This window comes from Spea bombifrons, chromosome 5 (assembly GCF_027358695.1).
Source record: "Spea bombifrons isolate aSpeBom1 chromosome 5, aSpeBom1.2.pri, whole genome shotgun sequence".
Classification (NCBI taxonomy): domain Eukaryota; kingdom Metazoa; phylum Chordata; class Amphibia; order Anura; family Pelobatidae; genus Spea; species Spea bombifrons.
In genome coordinates this window covers 35661444-35682742 of record NC_071091.1, presented here as the reverse complement: position 1 = coordinate 35682742, position 21299 = coordinate 35661444, and the positions used below count along the sequence as shown (strand labels likewise).

The window sequence follows — 21299 nt, the reverse complement described above, 5'->3', positions numbered from 1 at the left end:
AGACCTCGGCTTCCCTGCTCTCTAATCACTAGGCGCCGGCTATTGATGCCGAGCGCAGGGATGATGTCATGTCCCGGCGCCTAGTGATTAGAGAGCAGGGAAGCCGAGGTCTGAAGTGCCAGACCTCGGGCTCCCACAACTGGATGGAAGAAAGAAGACAGAAGATAAGGTAAGAGATAGGGAGAAAGGGGGGAGAAATATATATATATATATACACACACACACACACACACACTGGTGTGTATATATATATATACTGGTGTGTGTGTGTGTGTGTGTATACATATATATACACACTGGTGTGTGTATATATATATATATATATACATACGTGTGGGTGTGTGTGTGTGTGTATATATATATATATATATATATATATATATATATATATACATATACACATATACATATACATGTGTGTGTAAAGGCAGGGGTGTGTGGTGAGGGCAGTGTATAAATGTGTATGTATGGACAGGCATATGTGTAGATATATATATATAGATATATATATATTTGTGTGTGTGTGTGTGTGTGTGTAAGGGCAGTGCATGTATGTATATGTCAGCAAATCAACCAGCAAATCACCGGTAAGGTACATCGATTGCCGTGATTGGCTGGTTGTTGTACGCTGGGTAGAGGGGTAGTCTTATACGGCGAGTATAGTCCAAACTCTATATTTGGACTGTAAAAGTTGGGGGTCGTCTTATACGCCCAGTCGTCTTATACGCCGGAATATACGGTAGTTAAGAACGTATAGGCATTCCACAGTACTAAAAATTCCAATGCTGCTTTAAGGTGAAAAAAGTTAAGCTCAGTAATGTAGGTGGAACTGTACCTTCATATCATTCGATAGGATACAATATATCCATTTAGCCTATGCAAAAAAAAAAAAACAATAAAAAAAAACATAAAACAAACTAAAATAACAAACTAAGTTGAGCTGATTTTTAGAAAACACTACCCCCTACGCCCCTTAATCGAGTAATATTAAAACGTAATACACTGTAGGGTAATATATAATGGATGAAGGTAGCCCTCTAGAACATAAAGCTATGCACGTGGGGTATTACTGTAATTGGAGAATGTTGCTGAACATAAATCAGGTTCATTGACATTATATCATTCTACCGAGGCATAGGATAAAGTCAATATTTTTATGGGTTTTTTTTTTTCCCCCCTATTGTTTAAATAACATCGACCCCCAGTTTGGTTAATAAAAAATGCAAATTCTAATTAAATAAAAAGCATTTTCCCGCTTCAATAAAATTCTGCCATCAATACCATTTCTATCTAAATACAAATATAGCAAACTAGAACTGTAATTCTTGTCTATTGGATTTTCCCTGACATATTCACAGTTACTGTATATTTAAGGGGGTATTTCCCTTTTATTTTCAGCAATTCTGTAAAAGAAATCTGTATTTGTTTCCCAAAATGTAGATATGCTCTGCCCATGCAATCGTTGTGTACATGTTTTATTTTCAAATACCGCTCTTTCGAAACGGTGTCTACTTAACCTTTAATTCCTCCCTGCATGACCTAAAGACAACTTAATTTTCAGCCAATGTTTTGACCTTTCAGTAGATTATCTGCTCAATATATAGAAGGGGAAGAAATATTGATTTGAGAAGGGCATCCTTTATGGAGAGTTGACTTTTATGCATGGGATACTTTTCTGCTCAGTAATTGATAATGAAATGCTCCTTGAATTAAAAAAAAATGGGATTTAAGAAATGCTAGTATTAGTAGCATTACAACCACTTTTTTAATCGTCTTCTAGAGTTGAATTTCCTGCGGTATTTCAAATATTTAATGTAATATAATTTGGTGCAGTTAAACATTTATGAACCTTGCATGAAAAATGGTTATACCATTACAGAACTGAGTTCAACAGCTTGTATATAAATTCATATCACATAATAAAGGTCAGTAGTTTTTAAGCTCAGGACTGCCCCAACACAGCATTGCATGGGGCCTGAAGGGCTGCTAAATCACTGCGGATGAACTCTGTCATAAGTTTTCTCCAGATTTTTTAAAGCAAGATCCAGGGATGTTTTTTTTTTTTTTTAATTTTTTTTTATTGTATGTTATTAACATGCCTCCGGCTTCATGGAGGGATGGGACTAGCACCCAAAGCCTTTAGGGGTGCTGAAGAAAAAAGGAACTGTCCCGGAGACACAGGGAAACAGAATGTCACCCTAGTGCTCACAGGTTTGGTAATTAACATAATGGTAGAATGTGGAAACCTGGATGTGTAGTTTTTTTAACCTAATAGTAGCCATGGACAGATATGCCTAAATCACTAATATGTTATGGGCAATAGTTAATTAAAATAATAAAACAGGATGATTTTTATTATTATTTGTTTTTTTTTTGTTGTAAAAAAAAAAAGATTTTTAACTTGATTTGGGAAGCACTGTAAAAAAAAAAAAAAAGAAATAAAAAAAATAATAATAAAACAGAACAGAAATTTTGTAATGTCATTGACTACAGTATAATTTTTAAAAAATATATTTTTACCAATATATTGTGTAACTAAAAGCATGCTTTGTGTTCGACAAGGTATCTATGAATAGCTTAAATTGTCCTGAAAAACAAAAATATATTTGTTTTTTTCTAGGTACAGTGTAAGCTGTTGATAAGGGAGTAGGACCCTGGTGCTCAAAAGCGCAAAGAAATGAAATGAAATCCACTCCACCTTTTAACTTTTGAGGGTTTTGGGGAGATTTCCTGGGATACATTTTAAATGGGATCAGAACCCATAATCAGGACATTATAATAAAACGATATAGCTCAGCACTCAGTGAATTGATGTGTTTATTCCACCATGTAGCAACGTTTCGACCCAACTACAGGAACATTTTCAAGCTGTCTTTTAGTTGTTTTGGATCGGGTGCAGTCCTTCTTAGGCACCAAGAATTTAAGTGCTGCCTAATGAGAGGATTGTTGTAATCCGTATATTCTCCCCGGGAAAAAAGGGACACCTGGCCACACTACTCTTAAGGGTGGTGCCTACCATACAACAAAAAAAATCATACCATATTATAATGGCTCTACTGCACTTATATCTACCTGCTCTACATTTTAATAAAAAATCTAAAATGCTAAGTATGCCCTGGCACTGATTGTGTTGGATACAAAAATATGCACATGATTATTGGGGTGTTTAATATGAGCTTGTGGTGATTTTACTTAAACATTTGCATCATCCATCCTTGTCTACATCCTAATCCTAATAACATTTTGTAAAACATTTTTAACTACATGGCAGGTGCCACCTAACAGCTTGTCTATCGAAACTCCTGGTTGACTGCTCTTGGGCAGACACTGAAGTATACATGCACTTGTTACCCTTTGTGGCATCACAACATCCAGGAACCTTCATAGTAACCTACATAGACATGCTGGGACTTCCATGGGCGCTGTCTCTTGTTGGAAAAAGTTCTGTATGGTCTGAATCGTTTTAGTGCATGGTATCCCTTTTAATAGAAGGGTTAAAGTCAATATTTGCACATTAGAAATGCCTAACAAAGAAGAACTTCTTTGCTTTACAGCTGGTATCACTATTACAAGAGATTCCACAGGTCCATGTGCACCAGGGGACAGAAGGAGTTTAAAGTGACAATTTGCAGGCATTCTCTCTATAGACTCTTTGTGTTGTAAACCTCCTGCACATGATAAGAGTTTAAGCCTGGAATTTGTAACTGTGCCGTAATCTTGTGTATTTCTTCTTCTTCATTGTGTTCATCACCCGTTGTAATAAAATCTACCAGGGGCATTGTGGGAATTTCTTAAGCGTATTGGATCCACCAAGGTATTCTGTGTTGTGGTTTCAATATAATCCATCAAAAATACCTCTAGCGGCTGAATATTTAAACAATTGTTCTGCAGCATATTGAGTATCGTTTCTATGAGACATTTCTTTGGAGACTTTTTAAATATTTAGTGATATTTACTCAGATGCAGAGGCCCTAAATATTGAATGACTGTTCTGGCTTTACCCGTATCCCATAACAATAAATATTCGCATGGATTTGTGGAAACAATTAGGTGTGCTTGTTTAAGTTGCATTTTGTAAAGCAGTATTTCATTAAATGCGACGCAAGTTTAAACACTGCCAGAAATCAAAATTGTCAACCAGTAAGGGATGCAATAAATTACAGAATGTTCTTGCTTAATGTTCACAAAACCTATCTTTCATTAGCAGGTAGAACAAAAAGTTATTGATACAGATTTCTTTTTGAATAAATTCATGAGGCCGCCGGTACATTGAGATAGCTTTATAGATAATCAAATCCAAGCACGCAAAAGACAGTCTAATTGGGCGGTCTCCATCGTCGTACTGATCGGATTTTGTAGTCTCTTACGTATTGCTGTGATAAATTATGGAATATATGTGCCTCCCTTTAAATGATTTCACATCAATTTCATAACCAGACCAATCAGTAGCCATGTCAACGGTAATTTATGTAATGGCTTGCAGTCTATGGGCTTGGGTGATCACCAATAATTAATCCATGGCAAATATTTCCAGTTATAATGCTTATTAATGACACAAAGGGGGGCACAGGGACAGCCCTTTATAGTTCCATTTGGCAGATAAACTAGTGTGATGAAAAAAATAGAATCTTGTCACTTGCATTTATTTCATCCATGGGTAAAACAGCATTTTTGTTAAATTCAAGGCTCAGGTCAGTCTTGTGGGGTGAATATTTCACTACAGTCTACATTTTGCATACAATGGCATTCTTTAATTAGGTAACCAGATCAAAACATATGAAACTAGCCATTATTTAATAAAATCTAACATCTATGAGGATCTATCTTTTTCCCATTGTGAATGTCCTCCGTGGTGTAAACAACAAGTAAAACAAGAATTCTTGACCAGTTTTTAGAGCTTTTTTTTACAATTTTGGAACCTTAAGTTTGTTATATTGTATAACATGTGTATAGAACATATGTTGCATTTTTCACTTTGTTGAATGTTATAATTTATTAATTTACTCAAACCTCTGATTTATCTGCAGGCAATCACCTTACTGACTGAGCTGATTAGAGACAATTTCAGGAATAGCAAGTTAAAGCAGTGTCTCTTGCCATCCCTTGGAGAGCTTATTTATGCCGTTGCTATTCAAGTGAGTATATTATTTTAGCATGTTTTCCATTTCCGCAGTGTAAATGTGCTGTATTATTTCACATTTCCTCCCAGTGTTTATGATCCTCTAACATTTAATGTAGCCGCCATAAAATGTGCAGAGGAAGAAGGCTTAAAACAAGGCGATGGGCTCCCACCTACAATGCCCATGTGCCGCCATGCACTTCTGTCCACCGTCAGAGGCTGAAGTCCACGCCTTGTATAATAAGTTACAACACAACGTGCGACACCTGACATGACCCATTTTGTCAGGGAACATTTTCATGTTTATCCCAGGTGCCAAGATACCTTGTTATGGCCATGGACAGTTATGGGCATTTGTCCCCCAGGCATATCCAAAAGTCTTCATAAAGGGCAGGTCCTTTGCGAATACTTTTGGACCAGCCCAAGGAGGTGAGAACGCAGCAGGGTCATGTGACGCAACGTTACATGCTTTAAAAGGAAGGCTGTGAGCATGTGTGTGTTACTTGGAGTGGAACACGGTGCGGTGTTATTAAATTAATATCATTGTAAAAATGAATTATGAAAATACTAAATAATAATCATCTCTCCCCCAATTACCCCCTAATATGGGCCCATATGTATGTATTCAAACATAGTGCAGCAAAGAATGGACAGTTTCAAGATGTAAACATTTAATTTCACAATCGCAGCACATGAAACTTTCCTTGACTTCAATATATTCATTGACCAGCATATATCTCTACTAAACTCCAAAACATAGTTTATATAGAAAAAAATATCTGGAAAATGGCCATTTTTCACTCCATCATATATAAATATACCGTATTTGCTCGATTATAAGACGACCCTGATTATAAGACGACCCCCCAAAATCAAAATATTAATTTAGGAAAAAAACAAAAAGCCCGAATATAAGACTACCCTATAGGAAAAAAGTTTTACCAGTAAATATTAATTCATGTAAACTAATTTTCATATTTAATAAAAGCTATGATTGAGAAAAATATATTTTTTATTTCCTTTTATTTGCCAACCTGCCCCCCCCAGTTACGCACATCTGCCCCCAGACTTGCCACTCTGCCCCCAGAAATGCCTTATACCCCCCTATTTGCCACTCTGCCCCATGATGTGCCTTTGAACCCCCTATATGCCCCTCTGCCCCATGATATGCCTTATACCCCTATATGCCACTCTGGCATATAGGGGGTTAAAAGGCATATCATGGGGCTGAGTGGCATATAGGGGGTTAAAATGCATTTCTGGAGATATATATATATATATACTGCTAACAGCAATCACACTCCTATCAAGCCAAGGCAGCCAGTACATGCTGGAACCTGGGGATGTTAGAAGTGTGATTACAGCCTCCCTATGCCATGCAACCACCCCCACCCCCCTTACACATCCATGCTATCACACACACACACACACTCATTCACAAACATTTAAATACTCATTCATTCCATTAATCACACATACACACACACGCTCAAACCCCCCACCCCCTTACCTGAACTGCAGATCTCCCACTCGCAGACTTCTGCAGGGGCCCGGCTGTGCGAGCAACTTCTCTGGCCCCGCCCCCAGAGGAAGGACGGGGGAGGTAGAGTTATGTGAGGAGTTGTGCTAGCTTCCTGTTTCCTGCTGCTAATAGCAGAGATGCTGCTCGCGATCAAAGACCGGTAAGCAGCACGGCCTCAGCAGAATGAGGTCTGATTAGAAGACAACCTCGATTATAAGACGATGGGTATTTTTCAGAGCATTTGCTCTGGAAAAAACCTCGTCTTATAATCGAGCAAATACGGTATATGATATTTTGGTCCTTACTAGAAGGTTTACTTATTTTTAAGTAAATCTGTGGTCAAGAGCTGCCAGTGGGATGGACCCTGAACATGGCTGTGTTTGTTGTATCAAATGGCATACAAAAAATAGCACAGAGATTACCCAAAGTCGTTTGGCGAAAATAAGGTTTTTAACGTATGCATTTGTAAGCAGCTGGGCACATTGTATAGGTTAAGTTTAGTTCCCTATACATCACGTCTTCGTTGCAGGAGATGTGTAGTGCGTTGACCCTTTATAATACACAGTTTATTGGACGAGATGGAAATGTTCTCCACGCGACTGTCCCGCAAATCAATCTTTACTACATAAACACACAGGGGTAAAGTCCACTCTGCATTGCGAAATAACATTATTTGTTGCATGCTGTAATGACAACGTCAAATGAGTCCACTTGTATGGTATCTAAAATAGCTATAAAGAGCTTTGCTCAAAAGGTATTATTCTCCTGAGATGTGCTGGAAAGGTTCACTAAAACGCAGAGAACAAATGTAATTGAGTGATTAATGTATTGTTCCCTTCCTTCAATATTTATGAGACCATAAAGCTTTTGTAATTGGTCCCACACGACTGCAAACTTTTGACAAGGAAACCAGCATTACAAATGTAATTGTAATTCTATTTATGTTTAACAGTCTTAATGTAGTTTTGGGGATATTTGCTGGTGCTAGCTTGTTTAATATGATGAGGTTGGAATGTTTAAAGGGAATATGTCTCCTAAAAAAGCAGCTGCTAAAATAATTTATACATTGTTCTTAACTTATGTAAGGCCTAGTAACTGTAAAGAAACCTGAAAAATATTGTAAATGCTTATTTGCTTTTCAGTTGGCAAACCATATGGCAAGTTCTCTGTGCATGAAGACATGGGAGTATACAGTACAAAAGGACCATACACAGTGTAGAGATAGGAAGGACACTAAAGGACCATACACAGTGTAGAGATACACTAAAGGACCATACACAGTGTAGAGATAGGAAGGACCACCATGCTTCATCTGATACACCACAGTAGTGGCTCATGGGCAACTTGTGCATAGTGCTGACATGACCAGGTGGACCTAGATGTCAGCCACATTTAGGAGGGGTGGTTTGGCCATTGCAAGCATTATCCAGGATCTTTACAGTTACCGCCCATCATTCCATATTAAAACATTTTGTTTAGGTAATTCTTCTATTGGCTTTCATCTCCTTGATTGTTATGCTCACAACTCTATACAACGGCACAGGGAGGGCACTGTGGGCATTAATGCTATATTAAGAATAGACTTAAAAATACGATAACTGTCACATTGCATCTCTGGGATGTTCTGTTATTCCTGCACTGATTCCTGCACTCATCGAGTGTTACTTATGACATTACAGTCATACCGGCCTGGGTGTGTGTGAATGAGGAGTCATGTGTAATTGTTTTGTGATTAACCGTGTTTTGAGGAGAAATTTACATTGACCTGGAAAAGTTTAAAAAGACTGCCAACAACATTTAGTACCAAAGATGTTAGGAACAGAAACCTCCAGAAAACGATACTGCTTACAGATATCAGTTGCTTCAATTGCTTGTGAATTTAACCAACTACTTATTGCAGTACCCACCTTGAATGTATTAGATTCTAGATAGTTAGCAGACCATAGCCATCTTCAGCAAAAAGGATGGTTATTTAGACTTGAATGTGTTCTATTCACATAAAACCTTAATATGCTATGCAAATAAACCTTAGCAAATACCATTTTATACATTCCTATGGATAAGTTTAACTGATGAACCCACATGCCTTTGTAGGCAACAACTTGTTAGTATCTGCTTTTGGTTGATAAGTGGATAAGTAAGAGTTAGTTCTGGTGTGCGGCCATCGACTGTCCCACTGTCCTTCTAAGGATAGAGCTAGTGGTGCACCTTCTCTACTAACCCAATTAAAGCTATGTCCTCCTGATATTTTTAAAGATAATTAAAGGGGAACTACTTATTATTACTAAATATCTTTTCAAAATCATGTTTCCTATTAAAGCAGCTCTAATTTTTCCCATAATATTATGTTTTCAGCTGCATATTAGCCATTTATGTGTGCTCTCGTTCTGTTATCTTAGCCCAATCGACTCCTAATCTTACAGCCTTATGGTTCAGTCTTAAATCTATAGGGGAATGCATTTTATTGTACAAGCAGGACTTTCTTAGCCTTGCCATAAAGAGTCAGCTCGGTGTGGTGTTAGAGAAAGTCACCCAAAAACACATGTATTATCACAATGGCAGCCTCTTGGTCAAGATAAGAGAAATTTATTGGAGCAACAAAAGATAAAATCATTTTTTTTCTCAATGTTAACCCACATTACTTTGTACAGCACTACTTTTTATGCTCAACAAGGAAAATCTATTTTCCCATGCAGTTTTTAATATATGTCTTAACTAAAAATCTAAATTATTTCCATCTTTCACAAACTGGGATTTATTTAGATCTTGTACTTGTTTGTATTTATTTTAGAGAGTCCCTGAAAAGAAACCTTTTAAATGCACTTGTGTATTCTGTGATATGTTTAAGTGCTAGTCGTATATCTTTCAAGGCTTGCTATATATTATAACATCTTCCTCTAAGTTGTATGATAATGTTTGATTTATAGTACAATTGAAACATTATCCTCAATACATTTTATAAATTGCCATCTAGTATGCAATCCACATTAATCATAGCAAAACTTTATCACATAAAATGATTACATGTATTTGCTCAAAATGGATGTTTCATTCAGACAGATTTCCGATTATATATATATCTCTATGTACAAACAGCTATTTTAACTGACGGATGTTGGCATGGACTTTTGGTTATTTATTCACTAGAATGATGGATCCTGGATTTTCTTTGAAGTTAAAAAAAAAAAAAAAAAAAAAAAATCACAATACTATGGGAAGATTTGTACATTTCAATCCAGTGTAGCACAGGAAAGTATAATTTAGTGATTTGAAACAGTTTTATATAGATTTGCACTCATCTGTTCTACTTGCCTGACGTGTTTGCTTCTTCTTTGGCATACACCCAAACGTTACCATCATACAAAGCTGGACACATGCAGAATCTATTTGTGAACTCTGGATTGCACAGGGGTTATCATAGGCATAAATGGGATCCAGGTTGCTTAAGTAGTGAAAGGTGAACATAACTTTTGGTTTTTAAGTTTTGGAAATACTTAGCAGCTTTGTAGAAAGCGTAGCTCTTAATTCCATAAAATGTGGTCATCAGCTGTTATATGTAGACTAAAGTTGGGTCAAAATGAGTAGTCTCTACGAGTGTGGTGGCTTACAGTGCTCTACTGCTAGCATGATGGTTTGTTGTGTATACGTTGTAGACCGGTAGACTATTGCTCGCTTCATCGATGGCTGTGTAATGTGTAGCATGTGCGTCTGAGCTGCTATAGATCCTTGCAGAGGTCATCGGAGCATGTTGCCTCTTGCTAGCCCAGGACATTCTTCATACAGGCCATCAGCTAAAGTCAGATCACTTAAGGAGGATAATGGACGTGTGAGGGAGAAATGGAGAGACCTTTACATTGGTATTGATAGCGAATTGAGTTTTAAGTCAACAATAAACCTCAGGGTTTTTTTTTTAACTTATTTAATCTTGTTTTCTTGCCTCTGGTCACTATAACATTTCTGTGAGCTGAAAGCTGGCCTGAATATTATAATTTATTTATATAGCGCGATCAAATTACGCAGAGCTTCTGACAATACATATATTAAAACGGTACACCAAAACTAGAATTCACAGACTAAAACGAACCGATACATCGGGTAAAGAGGGGCACCCAAACTTTACAATCTGGATGATGTAGATAACCAAAAACAGGCCGTGTGTAATTATATTTGATGCAATGTAAATCTAAAATGAATATTTGGAGTATAATGCACTTTGTTTAAATAGTTCAGTAGTGTTATATCACACTTAAAATAACGTTCTGCTTGCGATTGAAATTTGTAGTATGCATTCTGTTTTGGTGACCCTCTTATGCTGATACATCACAATAAAAATATGACACCTCTTTGTAACTATTTCTACATCTTCAAATTTGTTTACTAGCCTACCAGCTGCATCGGTTAGTATTTACTTTATTAAGCAGAATAATTCATGTTACTGTTTGGGGATCAATAGGTCAATATACCCACTAGACTGAATATAACCTATAATTGGATCTATTTAGATCAGTGTGCATTTGAAAGTTTTATGCGGTGCACACATTTTACATTAGTTTGTTGTTATTATGCCATTAAAACACTTATTTTATATACCGTTTTTCTTTAAATAGGATGTATGTGTTGCTTTTTGGTTAAATCATTGCCAAATCTTTCACACACGTATTTATCAGTATTTTGTTTTTGCATATTTGTATATCATTGAGAATCTTTGCAATAATGTTATTGGCTGAGCTTTTTCTGGCATGCGGACATAGGAGTATACAGTGCAGATCCAATACATATATATATATAACATGGATTTGTCGTGGATAAGGAGATGTTTAGCAATATGCCTATATAGATACATGTTAAAATTATATTAAACACAGAAGACCTAGGTAAGACTGGAAATAATATTAAAAAGCCTTTAGGGGGACAAACATGGTCTGCTCAACCATTTGGGGCAAACCTGAAAGTGTCAGCGTGTGCAGTGATGTATTTTGGTTTGGGACTGCCCTAGGCCTGACCTAAGGCAGTGCCCCCCACGGTCTGAGTAAGGGGGATATAACATCATATCTCTGTGATCTGCCTCAGAAGGACTTGTAGCGCTAAGTAATGATACCTTGCTCTGGTTACAAGGGAGATCTCTGATCTCCCAAGCTGGCCAATTGCTTGAGTACAAGTGTACATACAAGATTTGCCTGCAATGCCACTTTGAACACCATAAATAATATATACTGGTATATATTTTTTCTTTTCCATACTTCCACCGTACTTGGCAATTCATGATATTTCAATGCACATTAGTAATATTACTAAAACATTAGCATATGATTGTCTTTTGATATATCTAACATTTCCAGATGCTGCCCGTGAACAATTTCTTTCTTTCCCCGTTTCATTCATTGCTACGCTTTCCGTTTCACTACAGGAGGAGAAATGCGAGCACTCCGGAGAGAGCTGGGCCATTCCCTTGGCTGCTTACACTGTGCTAATGAGGTGCCTTCGGGAAGGGGTAAGACTTCTTTATTGTCCTCCCTAGGTATTCTCCACTGTAATGGCCCCTCAGGCATTATATGAGAAGTGTAGCCTGCAGCGCTGCAGGATCTTGTCAAGCAAGCAGTGCTCCAGAATTTAAATAGCACCGAGCAGACAATGGTCCTCTCTGGCAGCAGTCAAAAAAAAGGAACTGTCTTTTCCCAAAATGCTCAGAACGAACAGCTTGTTAATTAATGTCAATTAAACAAACACTGGGGAACTAAACAGTGGATTGCTCAGCAAATTTAATAACGGCACATTATTATTTTAAAATGATTAGCGCAACCCAAACCACAAGCAAACATTGAATTGACATAGTGGCTTAATGCAATCAGACGGTGTAAACAGCAGAATCATAGAATGTTCTGTTGCTTTTTTTGTTTTTCTTTTTTGTAAATGTATGTTTAATCTGCTTTTCACAGACGTATATAAAATCACTCTGTAGACCAAGCCTCAGTTAATCGGAATAACACACAATCGCCATATAAATAGTTGCCACTTGCAATCTCTAAAAAACCCCAACTGGCATTTGTTGCTGCTGTCGGCAAAGCCCAAGGCAAAGAGCATTGCTCGCTTGGCTAGAAAACTCATGATAAACATTTTTCCTTTTGACGTGATTATGGCTTCCAGATCAGTAAATGTGTGAGTGTTACAAACGCTTAATGAAAACCCCCCAGCCCCTCCTCTGACAACACGGAAATCCTTTACAACCACTTAGAACACCTTTTTTTTTTGCTGTTGTGTCTGGATTTGTTCCAAATGGTTATAATGAACATGTACTTATTGTATCTGTCAGTGCATGACATGAAAGATCTGAATCTGCGCAGTAAACAGTATTTCTACATTTAAAGGTTAGCAACTCTCGCATCTCGCCTTTTTGGTACAAGAAATAAATAGAGCTTATAGTATTCCACATCAGTAAAGCATGTAATAGGTTACAAGCATTCACAAGGCCAGAGGTAAATATTATTTGTAATAATTCATTAAGTGTATGTATTAAAGTTTACACTTTTTAACATGCGCCATCATCAGCTTCATTAGTATACCATGAAAACGAGTGCAACAAATTAAACGATCTAGATTTAATTAAGAGTCCCGTGTAATATTGGACTTTTTCTTTTTTGGTACTATGTATACGTTTTATTATTGGATGGATTAAAAATACCCGTGGGAAAAAAAGAAACCTCTATGGTTGAAGTGTTCGCATTTAATCTAACATTTGCGATTGCTGGTATCGCTGCACACTTCCAGTCTGATAAAATGGTTTCCTGTTTTGAGAGCCGAAAGCCAGATTGCTACTCATTGATCTGTAGAGCTCTCCCTGATAATGGACGGTCTAAGAAAAGGAAACTCAGTGGTTCTTGATTACTACATGGATTCGTATTGCCGTTACGCTGTAGATATGTAGAGGATTTTTACCTTTTAAATATGTTTGCTTTTTTTCGATTTCTTAATACTAAACCAGAAATCAGTGGCCAAGAAGTCTTTCATCCCAAGTTCTAAGACCAGGTATCGCTAGCGTCTGAATTATTATTATTACTATTGTTATTATTATTAATGTCCTCCCCAAAAAAGCTATATCAATGCAGGGATGTCTTCTGACCCCCCCCCCTGGGTGGTTTCTCTGAGATTTACATGGGCATCGCCATACTATAATTAACAACGTCTTGACAGTATATTACTATAGAACACCAGTAGGAAACACTTCTTTCCATATAACCAGACTTTCCATCATCATTTTTACAAAGTACCTTGGTGTGCCACACTATCGAGTATATACAATTGATTGGCCAAAGGCAGATTATCTCAATATTGCTTTTTCCACCTCATTACATCTCACACAGAAAAAAACTGTTTCATCAAGAAGGCAGGTCATCCTTGCAATTAAAGACAAACACATAACCACACATCTATCTTATTGAGATTACACAAAAGATTTTGTGAGAGGACTGACTAAGTCTGACCATTTTTTCAAAATAACAACACAGCCCTCGAAGACCAACCCCAATCATCAACCTTCATGAGAAACCAGTATTTAATTGTTTTTCTAATTAACCAACAATGTTTTTTGCACCAGGAAATGGTAATTAAAGAAATTATGACACACAGCATGTTTTTTGTTAATTATAATCCATTTTATTGTTTAGGGGAAGGGTACATTAAGGTTAATTAGCACCACATTGATAACTGGTCTTAATGGCTATAAACATATTATTGAAGACAGACATGCTATACATAATGTTTAACCTGTAGCTTTTGTAATTAGTTATAAGTTAAATAAGAAATGTTCATATTTCATATTTACAGTGCTGTGAAGAAAGTATTTCCCCTCTTTTTCTTAAATTTTTGCTTATTCGTCACATTTAAATGTTTCAGATCATCCAACACAATAAGCACAAAATGCAGCTTTTTAAAATTACCTTTATTTAAGGTAAAGAGTCAATGAAAACCTATAGTACCCATGTAAAAAAACAAATTGTCTCCCTAAACCTAATAACGGGTTGTGCCATCTTGGGCGTCAATAACGGCAATCAGACGTTTGCGATAACTCTGCAATCAGTCTTTTACAATGTTGTAGAGGAATTTTGAAGCCACACTGGAGGTTTGGGTGAATGGACCTCCTTTTTAAGGTCATGCCACAGCATGGCAATCGGATTCAAGTCAGGACTTTGACTAGGCCAATCTTTATTTTGTTTCGGCTGCATGACCCAACTGCCCTTGAGCTTTAAGTCCCAAGCTGATGTTCATACATTCTCCATCAGGATTTTCCAGTAGAGAGCGGAATAGATGTCATTTTTGCACAGTCTCTTTTTTTTTATTGTGGAATCGTGAACCTTAAGTAAACTGACCTTAAGTAAGGCAAGTGAGGCCTGCAATGACATCATATCCGCCATAGCATAAACAGGCCGGTTGAAAAGGATCAAAGATCTTCCTTGTGTGACGGGAAACCAGTTTTGTACCAGTGTGGAATGGTGCCCTCCTGGACCTGCTGCCCTATGCTGGGATATATAGTTTATACAAAATAAACTAAATAAGTCACATTGAATTGACATGTTTCTCACCATTTTCTTTTGAACTGGGGATACATTAACATTTACTGTTTATAGTATAGTATATGTAGGATGGGTTAGGACAAGACGAAAATTACTCATATGCAATTCATTAGGATTAGACACATTGCAGTTCAGAAACTAGGATCCCCAGGAGATTTAAACAAGTTGCCCTCTAAAGTTTATTTTAAGATCACTTAAAACTCCCATGTTCCCCAAGTGTTGCAGTACCCAAACAAGGCAGTTGGGTTCCACAATAAAGAAACCAATAAAGGTTATGCAGTTAAGAGATTTCGGAAATACATTCTCAGAAACAAATCGGTTAAGAAAATGATGATTATCACAGTGGTTAAAAACCACTGGAAGTAATCTATGTAATGATAAGAAAATTAATTAGATCCAGCATGTGAAGAAGGCCTGTCAATGTCAAAGAGTATTTGCAGCGTAACACATAGGTGAGTAATTTGCCCTGCATATTGAGGACCTTTGAGTAACATCACCAGATATCTGGAATCCAAATTCCGCTCACTAGAGGGCAGAGAAAATCAGATTAAGAGGGCAATTCATATGCCAGTAAAGATTTGAGTAATGGTACAGAGTGGAGCTCCTCTTTTTCTAATCTGATGTGTATTGTATCTTGTAGACCTGTGATTTTTGAGGAACATATGCTGGCTGGAGAGATTTTCCAGGATTTTACAATGTTTACAATGTCAGTTTCCATTAGAACCACCAACATCAATGGTAGACATCCTCTAAAATGCCTACTATATTAATTTAGTTTTAACACAGTGTTCTCTTCACTGTGTAAAGCAGAATTTGGTCTGCATTATATTGAGGTCTCTTGCTTCTGTTTTTTTTGTATTGACCTGCGCTTACAGCCTATGTTTGCACTGTGAGGGTGTTGAGTTGAAGATGGAACTCCAATGGTTAGTGCTGCGATGGCTGTAACGTATTGATGCTGATTCTCTTGCAATGTTGGGAAATATGTTTTGTATTAATACTGTCTACACATCTGGAGGCCTACCTGATTAAAAATAAATACTAAAATATGTATCATCTAAAACAAATATCTGTTGTATATTATATATTTTTACAGCTTGATATCATGAATTAGTGACAGCTGAATTCACCAGGGAAAGTGTAAATACCCACAGATGTTTTCTCATTGGCTGGACACACCAAATCACCTCATTAATAGTCAGTAACTATAGCCCTAATGGAATTATCTTGAATTAATTTTATATGAACCACAGCGCCTGAATGTTTAATAATCCAATTTGTCTGTCTGAATATCCATTTTATACTCGAGAGTGAAGTAAGTCTTGCAGCAGAATGAATTAAATTGTATAATGGAATGCATAGAGTCGGCCTCGCGATCACGCTACCGTTTTCTTCAGTACCTAACTGGACTACCTGTAACCCATTCCTGTCTATAAATTCCCAAGTGATCGAGATTAGCTGTAGTAAAATGGAATAAACATAGCAGATGACAATTTCACTTAAGAAGTGTGTCTACATGATATATTTCAGTAAGTCTTTGGTCTAGATTAAAAGAGGCTCACTTCACAGATACCTAGATATGAATGCTTTATTGTCAGTCATAATGGATCCTGTAGCTTTATTAAGCTCTGCGTTTTCACTAGTTATTAAACATAGATAGAAAGGCCCACGCCGAGCTTTCTGTTTTGATAGATGATTTCTGCCCCCAGAGACCGTTCTTTCTTCAGAGGAGGTAAAGGATTCTTGCATAAGACTTAATAAGACTCGCCAAGCAGTCAAAAAGAAGGGGCCCCTATGTAGGAAAGTCACTCTGGTCTAGTCCGCAGTTCTATATCTAAATGTGGATCACTATATTTCCTTGTCCCCAACCCATCAGGCCAATAATGTCTTTCCTCTAGCACACATGAACTAGCCGATCCTGGTTAGTTGTCAAAGTTAGCAAAAAAAAAAATATGCACGCTTTTTAAGTATTTTGGGCTCCTGCATTTTTTTCACATGACAAGTGTCCCAGCAAATTATTCCTGGGAAGGCTTTGGGCATTAAACAGTAGTAGAATTCTGTGTGGACCGATAACCTACGTTTTGGTTACATTTTATTCCATCCAGCAGACCGGAGGCCCAGTTTCTTTGGAGCACAGAGTGGCCACAAAAAGTTATGAAGTATTGCTTATAGATTAGATTCTTTTTGTGGAGACCTTGTGACGCCTTGAAAAAACAGCTCTTCAAAACAACTAAGAAAAAAGCAATTTGATTTTTCCAGACATAGGGTTGAGGGGTGCCTTACCAGAAAACAAAATTTGTTTTCTATGTCATTGCATTTTAAATGATGAATGAAAGATAAGCTTTACTGACCGATTCCTGAGGATTGCGATTGGCTCCATCAGGTTCAGTGCTGGCTGCCCAGAACAATCAAATTGCTTTTTGTCCTTGTATTACGTTTTGGCTGGGGACCCATATGTGGTAGTCTGGTGGATTCATGACGACCGTGGATGGTGCCTTATACTCCAATTTATATGATTTTAAAAATAACCCACAATTTTACCTCTAAGTGCATGGTATTCCATTTAGGGCATTTAATGGGAACGTTCTATAGAAAACTTTGGAATGTTCGAAGTGACCAAACCTTTTCTATTTGCTCCCGAATCTCCCCTTGGTTAATGTGGCAAAAGGTTTTATGGATATCTCATTATGGTTTACTGTCTTGGTTTGGTGATAGACCATAAATGTGCCTTATGTTATTATTTTTTTTAATATGTTCTATATATATTTGACATTTATAGCTAAAGAACAACCTATGTCTATGTGGTTCATGCACACTGTACAATTAAATAACCCTCTGGGTGTGACTATTCTGTGTGGCAGCTATGTTTCTCTTGGAGGTCTGGTCACAGAGGTTGTTGAAAACTGAGTAACTCATTAGCTGGAAAGACAGTTCTGCAGTAGCCTTGTCCACCACCTGTTTAAACCACACATGGCACTATAGAATCTAAGACATAGGTCGACAAATATGGCCTGAATCTAGGAGCCAGCCCCCCCCATCATGTTTTTATTTTCCTGGCGCCTGGGGTTTGTCTAGCCTTGCCATAGACTAACATGCATTTACACACTCTAACACCATACAGTAACAGAAATACGCTACCATGTTATGCTCACAAACATTAATACCTTACAGTAACACACATGCTAACATTCTAAGCTCATCTACACACATGCTAACACCTTACACTAATAAACACACTCTAGCACTATATGCTGAAATACATACTCATGCTAATTATATAATGTAATATAAACACCATGCACACTAGCAGCACATTTATATGCCCGCCCGCACGTACACACAGACACTGGCTAACGCTATACATATATAAAATTACACAATGTAACACTATGGACACACGCACGCTGAATCTGGCACTACAATACAGTAGACATACTGACTCTGGCATTATACATTTACATACATACTGACTCTATACTATAGTATACACATACATACATCTAGCATTATACATACATACACACACGTGTATATATTTATTTTTATTTAGTTATTGGTATATTTAATCTATTTTTGCATTATCTGTAATTGAATAAGCTATTGATATTTTTGGCTGGGGTTTGTTCTTTTTTTTTTTTTTTTTTTTTTTAGCATTATCTAGAAAAGAATAAGCTAATTGATGTGATGGGCTGGGCTTTGTTCAAAAACCCTGAAGCTTATTATTATTATAAGCTTCGGGGTTACTGAATAGCCCAAAGGTCTCTAGACAACAATGGCCTAAAATGATTTACTGTATGGTAAAATGTTCTACCCAAATTAAGTTTGATTCCATAGCTTTTACAATGTATATGCTAGAATTTTTTGAAGATGCATCATAAAACATAAAACATTTCTTGTTATATATTTTTTTGTGTTTACTGGAAGCTCTACTGTTAAATTACTTGTGACTAAGCTTGAATTAGACTCATGGAAGTTTTACTGTAGGTGTATGAGTTAACAACATTGTGTTTAATATTTGACAACCGTACGATATGGTGTAGCTGTAAGAGCATCTCCAAGGACTGAAAAAGTCAGGTAATATTCTACGCATAAAAAAGCATCCACAAACTTAAGTGTAAAGTATTGGTACCTATTATTTCATAGACTACCTACCGACAAACCTGAAAAATGATATACCGCGGACTTCTGAATTTTACTAGGGTCTGTAAATTTTGCATTGATTACTAATAAGTGCAATCGTAAATTAAGTGAACTATATTTTATAGTACCCATGTTTTGTGTTGTGGGAAAACCTGCTAGCGGATGCCAGAGAGGATATATCAATAGGTGTAGTTAATAATAGATTGGAAATCATTACCCTTACTGCAAAGCTCTGTAATATGGATGTAGGAAAGAAAAGAAAGTGGCTTGTTCTGATATAATCTGCAGAATAAACCTTTTCCCTGTGAACAAAGGCTTAATGGGCATTCTAGTTAAAGGATAGTTACTGGAGAATTTACTTACCTTATGAAGCCTGTAGGGCAGCCTATGATTCATTTAAGATTTTTTTACGTTAAACGACCTCCAATGAAAATATGCAGATTTTACATTGTACTAATTCCACATTACAATAACAAGAGATTCTGAGATATAGAGACCAATCCATAGCTAGAGAGATATATTTGTTTAACATAGTTTGGTTTTGGTTAAGCTTTTTGCAGTATAGTTTGAACGTAACACTAGTGATGTTGTGAATGGAATTTTAAAGAAACAGTTTAAATGTGTACTTAAAGAAATATGATTTATTTAGTAAATGTAACGAGTACAACAAAGTTTTGAAGTTTATTTAAAAGAAGAAGAAATGTTAGAACAACATGTCATAATCTAAAACTAGAGGGTCAGAGGCTTAGATGTAATGCAGGGGAAGTGGTAGATAAATGGAACAGCCTACCATAAGAATTGTAAGAGACTAATACAATGAAGAAATCCGTGTAAAGCCACCTTATTGACATTGTAGTTAGATTTACCTGCAGTGCTGTGCTTTGAGGTCACAAATCCTCTCAGTTGCTCTATGGCAACATGATGTCATCAGGTTCTCATGGCCTTTGTGATTGCTCTTATTGTATTATTTTAAAGTTCAACCTGTACACAGGGCAGCTCCATCCAAGTGTTAAACAGATCTTCCCAAGTATGTATAAAGCAGCAATAAACAACGTAAGCAAAGGTGATGTCTCATGTCCTACGGTCCACCTACTTGATGAGGGCCACCAGAGTTGTTACAAACCTATGAAGGTTGGATAAAAGGTCAATTAACATACTGAGGAGTGTTCGCCAACGGATGGGGACAGTTATATTTGACTCCTTTGGACAGAATATAATATTTAGAGTGCCACAGTTTCTCATATATACAGTATACAGTGTCAGATTTCTATTCCTTACAGGAAGTATGTGACATATCTTTAATGGAATAAATAAAAATGAGAACGTAGACATCACTGAAGCTGACATGTCCCAGACTCTGCTTTCTGGGACATGCTCATTCCAGACTACACCTTCCCTAATGCTTTGACATGAATCTGCACATAAAATGACATTTTCAAAAATAACGCTATAAGCTAAATTAGTACTTTATTTACAATCCAATAGTATGTAGTCAAGAACAAATCCCATTTTGAATCAAAACAAATAAACCATGGAATCAATGAACACAGTCTTCCCCACACATCACACGATGAAGAGAAATGCAAAACAAAACCGGTGTTAAAATAAAGCTGTGAAAACTCTTACCCTAACTGCAAAATTGTCAGCATACAACATAAAATGATATTTCTTATTTGATCGCAAGTCATAAACCTGTGCAGTAGATTACTTTACTTTATATTTTCATATAACAAACCTTTGGGTTTACGTTACTAGAATAAACTTAAACTATGTATTTTCTGATTTCTTATAAAGCTTGGGAAGGCAAGTACTTCATTTAAATTTATTTTAATTGCTTAACAAATTATAGGTTCAGCCTTGAACCATGTCTTGGGCTCCATGGCCTCTAGACTGGATGTTTTAGAGTGTTAGAAATATTCCAGCTTCATTAGTCGCCTTGGCTTCTTCCATTGTC

General features: G+C 36.8%; 1 protein-coding gene across 1 annotated transcript in view; it reads left to right on the top strand.

Annotated features, from left to right (window-relative positions):
- The window catches only part of ULK4 (unc-51 like kinase 4), a 252824-nt gene that overhangs the window by 40996 nt on the left and 190529 nt on the right, over positions 1 to 21299 (top strand). The window contains exons 18-19 of the mRNA XM_053468376.1: positions 5028 to 5135; positions 12049 to 12132. Of these exons, the coding sequence (XP_053324351.1) occupies positions 5028 to 5135; positions 12049 to 12132 (192 nt within the window). The remainder of the gene's footprint in view (positions 1 to 5027; positions 5136 to 12048; positions 12133 to 21299) is intronic.